This window comes from Aotus nancymaae, unplaced genomic scaffold, assembly GCF_030222135.1.
Source record: "Aotus nancymaae isolate 86718 unplaced genomic scaffold, 86718_ANA_hifiasm-v0.15.2.pri h1tg000053l, whole genome shotgun sequence".
Taxonomy (NCBI): Eukaryota; Metazoa; Chordata; class Mammalia; order Primates; family Aotidae; genus Aotus; species Aotus nancymaae.
In genome coordinates, this window is record NW_026988467.1 from 31,789,670 (window position 1) to 31,801,791 (window position 12,122).

General features: G+C 38.1%; 1 protein-coding gene across 4 annotated transcripts in view; it reads left to right on the top strand.

The window, feature by feature from the left end:
• ZMYM4 (zinc finger MYM-type containing 4) overlaps positions 1-12,122 on the top strand; it is a 155,129-nt gene that overhangs the window by 53,667 nt on the left and 89,340 nt on the right. For all 4 annotated transcript variants that reach the window (XM_012439931.3, XM_021677160.2, XM_012439925.2 and 1 more), the window contains one exon: positions 11,985-12,030. Coding sequence is in view for 1 of the 4 variants with exons in the window: in XM_012439925.2 (XP_012295348.1) it covers positions 11,985-12,030 (46 nt within the window). In the remaining 3 variants the exon portion in view is untranslated. The remainder of the gene's footprint in view (positions 1-11,984; positions 12,031-12,122) is intronic.

Consider the following 12,122-nt stretch of genomic DNA (forward strand, 5'->3'; position numbering starts at 1 on the left):
TATTTTTTAAAAATTAAAAAAAAAACTTTAAAATCTTTTTCATGAAGATTTCTGTTTCTGGTTAAAAGACTTTTCTATCTTCTAGTGCTTTTATTGTTTTCTGTTTATGTTTAACTTACCTGGGATTAATGTTGGTGTGAAGTAGTGATTGTGATCAAGGTTTTTCCACCTTAAATGGTTGTCATATTCTAGTTCTCTTTTTTCCTTTAGGAGTAAGAATAGATCATTGGGTTTAGCAGTGTGGAGGTCCCTTATGACTTTGACAAGAAAAGTTTCAGTAGAAATAACGGGGACAAAATAGCCTTATTGAAGTGAGTTCAAGAGATAGGTGTTGTAGACACCATGTATAACAACTTTTTTTTTTTTTAAAGACAGAGTCTTGCTGTGTCCCCTAGGCTGGAATGCAGTGGCACAATCTCAGCTCACTGCAACTTCTGCCTTCTGAGTCAAGCGATTCTCATGCCTCAGTCTCCCAGGTAGCTGGGATTACAGGCGCCTGCCACCATACCCAGCTAATTTTTGTATTTTTAGTAGAGATGGGGTTTTGCCATGTTGGCCAGGGTGCTCTTGAACTTCTGACCTCAGGTGATCCATCTACCTTGGCCTCCCAAAGTACTGGAATTACAGGTGTGAGCCACTGTGCCTGACTAGACAACTCTTTTTAAGAGTTTTGCTGTCAAGGGGAAGAGAAAAATGAGCAGTAGCTCTAGGGAGATAGGGAATCGAGAAATATTTTACAAGATGACAAGAAATAATAGCATGTGTGAATGATATGAGAATAGTAGAGGGAAAAAGCAGTAGTGCAGGAGAGAAAATAGATAGCATTTGCTTACAGGATAGGGATGTAATGGGAACATGAAATCAGGAAAAGATAAAGCTATAGAGGAAGGCAGGGCTAGATTATGGAGAGTCTTAAATATCCTCAGAAGTTTCAACATTAATCTCCCTAAAATATCTCTATTTTTTGAGACGGAGTCTGTTCCTGGTTGCCCAGGCTGGGGTACAATGGTGTGATCTTGGCTCAGTGCAACCTCCGCCTCCCGGGTTCAAGCGATTCTCCTGCCTCAGTCTCCTGAGTAGCTGGGATTACAGATAATGCATCACCACACCTGGCTAATTTTTGTATTTTTAATAGAGATGAGGTTTAACCATGTTGGCCAGGCTGGTCTTGAACTCCTGACCTTATGATCCTCCCACCTCAGCTTCCCAAAGTCCTGGGATTACAGTCATGAGCCACCATGCCCGGCTATCACTTTTCAAGTATATAATATATTACTTACTGGAGTCACTATGACCTACTAAGTTTGACTTTTCTAGATTCCACATGTAAGTGAGACCATGTGGTGTTCATCTTTCTATGCCTGGCTTATTTCACTTTACATAACGTCCTCCAGGTTCATCCACATTGTTGCAAATATAGGATTTCCTTTGTAAAGGCTGAATAGAGTTCCCTGGTAGACATTTAGATAGATTCCATATCTTGGCTATTGTGAATAATACTGCTGTGAACATGGGAGTGCAGCTATCTCTTTGACTTACTGATTTCATATCCTTTGGATATATACCCAGTAGTGGGATTGATGGGTCATATGTTATTTATATTTGTAATTTTTTGAGGAACTTCCATACTGTTTTTATTATGGGTACTAATTTACATTCTCACTAGTTGTATTCTAATTCTTAAATATATTGGATTTTGTGTTTTCTGTTTTATTTCATTGGTCTGTCTGTTAATTGCCATGCAAGAACCACATTTTAGTTATTGTGCCTTTGGTGTATGGCAGGGCATATTTTCCTCCTTGCTACTGTTATCATCCAACATTTTCTTGGTGTTCTTTATTCTTCCAGATGTCCTTGATAATGATTTTGTCTACTTTTCTAATTCCCTGTCACTCTCTGTATCTTGTGGGGAAATGGACTTTTTCGAAGTGTTGCTTTTTCTATTTTGTGAATGTAGTGTATTTCCTGTTTACCCTCAGAAAAATTTTATAATTTTTTTCGTAATAATTTTATACTTTTCCTCTTTCTAGAACTTTTTATGTGTAGTTGCTCTTGTGATTTGAATTTTTTCCATATGTTTTAACTAATTATTGCTGGTTTATAGGAATGCTGTTGACTTCTTGAATGTTGAATTTTGTCAAGAGTCACCATATTGAAATGTGTTTTTATTCCTAATACCTTTTCAGTCTGCAGTCTTGGACTTTTCAAGTAGACAATCATGTTCACTGCAAATAATGCCAACTTTGGGGTTTTTTTTTGTTGTTGCTATTTTTATACTTTATTTTTCTTGTTTTATTGCATTAACTAGTACTTTCAAAATAAGTTAAAATAGTGATTATATTACCACTTTAATGATAATTAAATGGTATGTATGTGATGTTGTCTGCCAGCTTCAGTTGATTATTAATGGATACCTGAAATTTTGAGTTGAGATCAGCGCTGACAGCATATCTGTATTTTGTAGGAAAGATTGCTTGTGCTTGGTTAGTGGCAGAAGGAGAGGGATTTTTTAAATTGAAAAATTTATTTATTTATGAGATGGGATTTTAGTATGTTGCCCAGGCTAGTTCAGTGACTGTTCATAGGCACAGTCATCCTCATACTCAAGTATTCAAGTGATTCTCATACTTAAGAAGGCAAGGCTTGGAAAGAAGAGAGTGATAGGAAGCAAGTATTTACTATACTTCTTTAGTATTTCCTTATTAAATTGGGCTGACAATTTGACATAAATATTTTTAGCATGTTAAATAATTACTAGCATGTTAAATATTTACATTGTGTTCTATGTATTGTTAAACTGTCAAGTGGGAATGTCTTCGCTTATACAGTACTTGTGGGGGGTGGCTTAATGGCATGTTTTTTTTTAACAAAAAATTTAAATATCATACTACTTTGGAGTATATTACTAAATTTTAAGAAAGATCTTTTTTTAATAATATGCATAGAAATTTATAAGCCTATACTGCTGACATAAGTTAGTATCATTTCCCAAGGTGTTTCTGTAGTATAATAATAACTGTTACCTTCCCCAAAAGTGTTCTGTGGTCAAGTACATTTGGAAAGTGCTAGGCAAAACAATATAATACAGGTTAGACTTCTTAGCATTTAATAAATGAACATACATTGTTAATTACCAAAGAAGAGATTTATATTTCTCATATTTATTTGATCATAGAATTCTTCTTTTCATAGAGCATTTTGCAGGTTTTTTATGACAGACATTGGGATATACAAAGCTGTGGAACTCAGTAAAAAAGATATTGAGAGATTATGCCAGAAAAAAAAAAAAAAAATATATATATATATATATATATAAAATATACTGGGGCCTATGGGAACCCCAGAATGCAAAAGATTTATCTAGGAAGTGATACTCATATACAAGTGAACTGTACCACAAGTGACTGTAAATGAAATATAAACTAAGTGCTACAGAGAAGTAATGAATTTTAAATGAGCCATCAGAAAAAGCCTCACTGAAGAGCTATACTTGGAAGAAGCAGTGGAATTTCATCAGGCAGAGGTCTTTCTCAGAGGAGTAGAAATAATATGAGAATGATAGGATTAAACTTTGTGTTGGAGTGAGAAATGACTTTGCTCCACAGCTGGTGATTTTTGAAGACTCACACCTTTCTCCTGTTTCCCTCCTCCGATAGATTTTTTAGAATAAAGTCTAGTATTTAAATATGACTAATACTGAGGGTGACCAAATTGAAATGCTTTTGAGAGCGAAGGGGATCACATTTATAATTACATGGAGACAACAGGTATAAACTGGGATTTCTTTGACTAAGTGTAATGTGTGGTCACCCTGTCTTTGAAGAATGTCCTGAAATGTTTGGCACATGACTTTGTCATCAGCTATATTTTGTAGTAGTACTTGCCTATTTACTCTTCGAATTATAATCCAACTAGCCTTCTTTCTGCTCTCTGAATTCTCCATTCTTTCTCCTGCTGAGAACCTTTACATTTGCTGTTTTTGGATTTCTTGAACCCTCCCCTTACCCGTTCACCTGTTTTAATTCCTACTCATCCTTCAGATCTTAAATGAAGGAATAGTTCTTTTGCCTTCTTTGACCCTTCTGTCTAGGTTAGGCTGTCTTTCTCATTCTAATTCAACAGAGTAATTCCCATAGTGTTTTATGTCTTTGTAACCCTTCATTTTAAAATTTTATTATTTTATTTTATTTTTAGATGGACTCTCACTCTGTCACTCAGGCTGGAGTGCAGTGGTATGATCTTGGCTCACTACAACCTCTGCCTCCTGGGTTCAAGCAATTCTCCTGCCTCAGCCTCCATGAGTAGCTGGGACTACAGGCGTGTGCCACCAAGCCCAGCTAATTTTTTGTATTTTTAGTAGAGACGGAGTTTCACTGTATTGGCCAGGGTGGTCTTGAACTCCTGACCTCAGTTGATCCACCTGCCTCAGCCTCCCAAAGCGTGCTGGGATTACAGGTGTGAGCTACCGTGCCTGGTCTCATTTCTTTAGGTAGTTATTTGATGTATATTTTTCACATGGAAGTAAGGATTGGGTCTGTTCCTGCTCACCATTTTACTCTGTAATCGTAAAGAGTATAGGCTCAAACCATGAATCTAAAAACTAATGTAAGCAGGGGAGTAGAGGATTTATCTAAAACATTAAGGCATGTTAGAAATGGTAGTGGGGTGTGTGTGTATGTGTTTTGTTTTTGAGATAGTGTCTCATTATGTCACCCAGGCTGGTCCCAAAACTCTGGGCTCAAGCACTCTTTCCACCTCAGCCTCCCAAGTAGTTGGGATAATAGGTGTGTGCCACCAGACCCAGCTGATAGTTCTTTTTCTTTTTCTTTCTTTTAGAGACAGAGTCTTGCTCTGTTGCCCAGGCTGGAATGTAGTGGTTTGATCATAGCTCACTACAACCTTGAACTCCTGGGCTCAAATGATACTCCTGCCAAGGACTACAGCGAGTGCCATCATGCCCAGCCAATTTATTTTATTTTTTTATTTTTAGAGATGATAGTTCTTATTATTGATCAGTTGAAAGGAATGGGAGGAAAACACTCATTTTGACAGTTCTCGTTTGATCTTCAGGGTGTTTGGGGCTGCCACTAAAATGGGGACGGGTCAGGTGCTGAGAAAAGTAGTTATCAGAGAGGAAGAAAATGAAACTTACTTGATCACTTTCCATCTCTCCTTAATCGTTGAAAATTCCAGCATCAGCTGTGTTCACACCTGAAATCCCAGCACTTTGGGAGGCTGAGGCGGGCAGATTGCTTGAGCCCAGGAGTTCCAGACCAGCCTCTGGGTATAGGGTCCAGCCCTGTAGGGTTTTGTGAGCCCCTCCCTATTGGTGCTGAGGTGAGAAACTGTAGAAATGAAAGACACAGACACAGAGATAGAGAAAAGAGAGTTTGGGCTTGGGGGCACACTGCCAACCAAAGTACGGAGACCTGCAGTGGCACTGAGTTTTATTGAGTACACAGTCTGACTTTTATTGAGTACAAAGCAGTGGGCAGGGAAGGTAGGGTGAGGTAATGGTAGTTGGTGATAGGGTTAAGTAAATTTTACGAGTTTTGAAGATAGGGGGCCCAAAACTTTCAAGTAGCCGAGGCGAGGAGAAAAGCTAATGTGTCAGCGCTCTTCTCGTATTTGTCAGAAATATTAAAGACAGTAAGATTATGTTACTATTATACTTATCTTTTAAGAAAAAGAGAAACCAGGTGTAGAAGCAGAGCATGAGAGTAGACATGGAATGTGACCACTGAAACACAAAATCACATAGAGACAGTTAAGCCCCTGGATGTCTGTGGGCCTACCTGACAGCCATTAGGCCTTGCCACAAGAGCTTGGAGAAGCGGAGTTTTCTTCTGACTTTCCCAGGAAGGAGATATCTTGGTTATTTTGGATATCTCCTTCCCTAGCTGGCTAAACAGCGGGTGCTTTCACAGCACTGGCACTGCCGCACAGCCGAGGTGCCCTCCAACAGCCCTTATGCGGGCGTGACAGAGGGCTTAGAGCATCTTGCCTTAGGATTACTTTGTTCACAATGTTACCTCAGTTCCATATTTTATAACCTGATAGTCATTAGTAAAATTAAAGGTTATATTGAGTATATATCTTTATAAGTGAGTAATGATAAGATTATATATGATTATATAAAGGAATAACTGTGCCTACATTTCTAATTCTTTTCTAAATCAGTATTTATATGGGAACAGGCTGAGGCTTCAGACCCTTGCCATGGACTTGTGCAGGGTTTCCCACCTACACCTGGGCAACGTAATGAAATCCTATCTCTACAAAAAAAATAAAAAAATCAGCTGGGCATGGTGACATGCACCTGTAGTCCCAGGCTACTCGGGAGGCTGAGGTGGCAAGATCCATTGAATCTGGGGAGATAGAGGCTACAGTGAGCTCTGATTGTGCCACAGCACTCCAGCCTGAGTGACAGAGTGAGTCTCAGAAAAAAGGGAGAAAATCCCAGTATCAACTCCTCAAACTATAATTTTAGAGTTATTGATCTATTATTTAGTTGCCATTGAATGTTTATCATATAAGCTCTTTGATTGTTACAGGTATTAAAAACAATTTGAGAATGTTTATGCTGTTAGACATTCTCTCATATCCAGGGAGTTTGTGAAATGTCATCATATTTGTCATGTTTGTGTGGAGGATAGAGTGTGGAGGATAGAAGAGAAAATTAATTTTTTTTTAAGAGTTAGGGTCTTGTGCTATTGCTTAGACTGGTGGAATGGTGTGATTATAGTTCACTGTAGCCTTGAAATCCTGGGCTCAAGCCATCTTCCATCTTACCTTCCTAAGTAGCTACTGGACTACTGGCACATACCATTCTGTGCCCAGCTAATTTAAAAAAAAAAAATGTATTGTAGAGCTGGAGTCTTACTATGTTGCCCAGACTTGTCTCCAATTTCTGGGCTCAAGCAACCCTCCTGTCTTGATCTCCCAAAGTATTGAGATTATTGGCATGGACCACCAGGCCTGGCCAGCTTATTTTTATTTTTATTTTTTGAAACAGAGTTTGGTTCTGTCACCCAGGCTGGAATGTAGCAGTACGATCTCTGCTTATTGCAACCTCCATCTCCTGGGCTCAAGCCATCCTCCTACCTCAGCCTCCCAAGTAGCTGGGACACAGGTGTGTCATCATGCCCAGCAAATTTTTTGTATTTTTTGTAGAGATGGGGTTTTGCTATGTTGCCCAGGCTGGTCTTAAACTGCTGGACTCAAGCAATCTGTCTGCCTCAGCCTCCCGAGGCTTGGCCTCCTAAAGTGCTGGGATTATAAGTGTGAGCCACCATGCCTGGCCAACTTTTTAAAAAACAAAAATTACTGGTCTGGAATCTAATAAATTTCCAATTGTGATTTTTTTTGGGGGTGTGTGAGGTGGCACAGTATATTGGGATTTCTTCCCCCTTCCCATTCTCCCCACTTCCAAGTCCAAGATTAGGGTACTTAAGTGTTTGGTTTGGTTTTGTATGTGTTTTACATCCAGTGTTTAGTTTTTGAAATATAGGGGACTGGGTTTGATTTGTCTAGTGCTTTTGTTTCATTTTAAGCAGTAGATACATTTTTGCAATGAAATATTTTAGTGAACCCAAATTTTTAAAACGGGAGCATATCTTTCATTAGTGTAATAACAGTTCACTTTTATTGTATATTTACAATTTGGTAAGTACTGGATTGAGACCTTTTTGTTAATTTGTTTTGTTTTGTTTTGTTTTTTGACTGAGTCTTGCTCTAGCGCCCAGGCTGGAGCGCAGTGGTGCAATTTCAGCTCACTGCAACCTCTGCCTCCCAGGTTCAAGTGATTCTCCTGCCTCAGCCTCCCAATCAGTTGGAATTATAGGTGCCTGCCACCACGCCCGGCTAATTTTTGTATTTTTACTAGAGACAGGATTTCACCATGTTGACCAGGCTGATACTGAACTCCTGACCTCAAATGATCTGCCCACCTTGGCTTCCCAAAATGTTGGGATTATAGGCATGAGCCTCTGTGCCTGGCTTGTACATTTTTTTAAATTGAATCTTCCTAACAACCCTGTGAAGTAGGTATCATTGTATACATATTTTATGGATGAGGACATTTGAGGCTAAAATTGAACTAGCTAGTAAGTGGCCAGAGTAGGGATTTAAACTCAAGCAATTTGAGACTGGCACCCATGTTCATAACAAATGTACTGTCATAGCTTCAAGTTATATAAACATTTATAAGTTGAAATATGCAGTAGTTACATGTTTTGAAGTCAGTTAGGTAGAAAACATGAAGGTATTTTGATGATGAACAAATAAGGGATATTTGATGTCTTAAATCGGTATCTGCATTCATTTTCTCTTTTCTTTCTTTTTTCTGTTTTCGTAGTATTGAGAAAACCCTTGTGTATACAGAATAGTTATGACAGATTTTTAAAAAGAAAATCAGCTTGACTTTTTAAAATATTCCTACAATTTCTATAATTTTCTTCATTAAGTTCTCACACGTGTTACTTTTTTCCTAGACAAGTTACTTTTTTTTTTTTTGATATTTACATTTTTATTAACAAATAGTAAAGCTGAGGGACAGAATGTTTAAATAGCATGCCAAAGTAGGCTCAGTGAGAAGTTACTTTTGCTATGATAAGATCTTAGCTTGGGCAGCTAGAACAAAATACTGTAGACTGGGTGGCCTAAACATTTATTTTGTCGAAATTCTGCAGGCTGGAAGTCCAAAATCAGGATGCCAGCACAGTCAGGTTTTTTTTGAGACAAGGTCTTGCTCTGTTACCCCAGCTGGAGTGCAGTGGCACAGTTACAGTGCAGTGGCACAATTACGGCTCACTGCGACTTCGACCTTGTGAGCTCAAGTGATCCTCTCACCTTAGCCTCCCAAGTAGCTGGGACTACAGGTGCACCCCACCGTGCCTGGCTAACTTTTAAATTTAGCTAGGCATGCAAATGTTTTCTCTCTTGTAGAGACCGGATCTCACTATGTTGCCCAGGCTGATCTCAAACTCCTGGGCTCAAGTGATCCTCCCACCTTAGCCTCCCACAATGCTGGGATTGTTTTTAGTAAGGGATCTCTTCCTGATTTGCAGACAGCTGTCTTCTTGTTGTATCCTCACATGGTGGAGAGAGAGCTCTCAGTCTGACTTTTACATTCACTTAAATTTTTTATGAAACTTCAAAGAGAAATAGTACAATGTTAATTTCCAAGGTAAATTACTAATTGTTTAGATCCAATTTCTTATTTATAAATACACAGGTTAGACAACAAGCACACAAATAAAAGTTTAGTAAAACTGTATTATCATATAGGTAAATGTTAAATGTAAACTAGATTGGTGAGAGTATAGGCCAAGCAGATCTTCTGGAGTCTTGCTCAGTGTTTAATTTAGAGCCATGTTAGTGAGTATGAGTGGTCATCAGCAAATTTGAATTAAAAACGAAATTTAAAAATTCATTTAAAGCTATACTCTCCTTTGACTGATGCATTGCTTCATCAAAAAGTTCAAATACGTGAGAAGAGATTTGCATCAAAATGAAGTAACCTCATAGCATGCATAATTGCACTTGAAGGGCTTCATTGTATTAAATATATTACCTATTTAACATATATGAATATACGTTTTAAAAACTACTCTTTGACAATATGGCTGGGCTTGGTGGCTCAGGCCTGTAATCAATCCCAGGACTTTGGGAGGCCAAGGCGGGTGGATCACTTGAGGTCAATTCGAGACAAGCCTGGCCAGCATGGTGAAACCACGTCTCTACTAAAAACACAAAAAATTAACCAGGTGTGGTGGTGCACCTGTAGTCCCAGCTACTTGGGAGGCTGAGGCACGGGAGAATTGCTTGAACCTAGCAGGCAGAGGTTGCAGTGAGCCAAAATTGCTCCATTGCACTCCAGTCTGGGCAACGGGAGCGAAACTTCATCTCAAAAAAATAAAAAAAAATTATTAGTGTATGCCCAGACAGTATCTCCCTAGTTAATATTGTTTGAATAGTGTCTTTCAGTTTATTTTATTGCCTAAACTTCATGGAAGTATATTCTCAATGTGTTTTTACAACAGCTTTATTGAGTTCACATACCAGGCAGTTCATTTAAAGTGTATACAGTTCAGTGATTTTTAGTATATTCACAGTTGTGCAACCATCACCACAATTTTAGAACATTTTTATCATTCCAAAAATAACCCATACTCATTTGAAATCATTCCCTATTTCTCTCCATGCTAGTCTTAGGTAGCCACTAATCTATTTTTTTTTTTGTCCCTGTGTTTTTGAAATATGTACCTGATGTCAACAAGAGGGATTTGCTGGATGTTGTTGCATCTGTTTATAGACAAGCATATAAATTGATGATTAGGAGGCAATGTTTTAGTCTTTGTTTTTTTTTTTTTTTGTTGTTGTTGTTGTTGTTTGGTTTTTGTTTTTGAGAGAGAAAGAGGGAGAAGAGAGGAAAACAAGAGTTTGATTTTGAACCCATAGAGTAGGAAATTTAATCTGGGAATTTTTGCCATTTGAAAGAGTATCTTTTGAAGTTTCAGTGCCTGATATTCTTCCTATCTAGGACCCTTCAGTTTTTCTTTTTTGTTTTGTTTCTTTTTTTGGTATTTTTTTCCCTTTGAGACAGGTTCTTGCTCTATCACCCATGCTAGGGTGCAGTGGCATGATCTTGGCCTACTGCACTCTTGACCTCCTGGCTCAGGTGGTCCTCCCACCTCAGCCTCCCAAGTAGCTGGGACCTTGGGTGCACGCTACTATGCTTGGCTGTGTTTTGTAGAGTCGGGGTCTCACCCTGTTGCTCAGGCTGGTCTCAAACTCCTGAGCTCAAGTGATCCTCCTGAAGTGATGGGATTACAGGCATGAGCCACTGAGCCCAGCCCCTTCATTCTTCTGAGCAATATAGTCAGTTGTTACTGTTTCTTTTATTCAGTATAATTTTTAACTACTGTATTTCATTTTGTTAAATGTTTTTCACATTACAATGTGAGTGGTCTAAATTACAAATATTTTTTCCTTTTTAAAATGTAGAAATCATTGATCTTTTGTGTTCTAGCTTGCAGAAGAGATGTTAAATCCATCTGTTTCCTGTTTCTTATAGAACAGTCTTGTTTTAGTTAGGAGTTAGGTTTTATCAGCTCATAAGGTAAAATGATACATAGTCTCTTAGAAAATCCCTTAAGTCACCTATAGAGTATAGAAACCTGGTATCCTTTATTTTCTGTTCGTATTTACGAATATCAGATACTGCTGACTACTACAGCTGGCTGTTGTGTTTCCTCTATGGTTATGTAGGTAGCTAGGTAGTTCTTTTTTCCTTAAAAGTCTCTCCCTTGAATAGGGTGGCTGATTCTGGGTTATTGTACCAAAGTAAGGAGGCCTTCAAAGACTCAAAGTGAAGTATACCATTTTCTCTTAGTTCTTTGGTGGAGTTAGTGGTGCTTTGCTTTCTTTCCCCGTGTGCCTGTTTTAAAGATCTGAAATTATCTCTGACATGGCCCTGCTTCTGTCTTAGGCACTAACATACTCAATAGGAACCATCCCTGTAACAGGCCTCACTTTCAATTTAAGAGCAGCGTGTTTCTGGCTCTAGCCTAAGAGCAAAAGCTGCTGATTGTTCTGTTCAGTTTTGATAGGAAGTTTTACATAGTCAGTTTTCAGTGTTAATAAGTTCTTATGAAGTGTTAGCTGTGTTTATTGTTATTACAAATATATATGATCATCTCTTTTTTGTGACATGAATGATTAAAAAAATAAGTAATTATTTATAGTGAAAGGATGTGATTTATCTCCTAGTTTTTGGTTTGGGACTTTGACCTGAGAACTGCTTTTGTTCATCCTAAATTTTATTTACTCTGTTTGGCAGTGTTTTTGTTTATATTGCGCACTTAGGTAATTTGGGTTGAAAATTACAGCTTCTTGGGAAGTAGGGAGGGATATCAAAAGTATATATGATAGAAGATATGATGGTAATGTTATTTTTCTCTCTCCTTTTTTTGCTTTTCCAGTTTGAACAGAAAAGTGGTGCAGTTTTTGATGAAATTGTAGAGAACTGTAAGTACCATTTGAGAAAAAACAGTCATGTCTTTAGATAGAAAATGAATGTTAGTCTAGATATGGTATTTAACCATTGTGTTTAGTTAGGG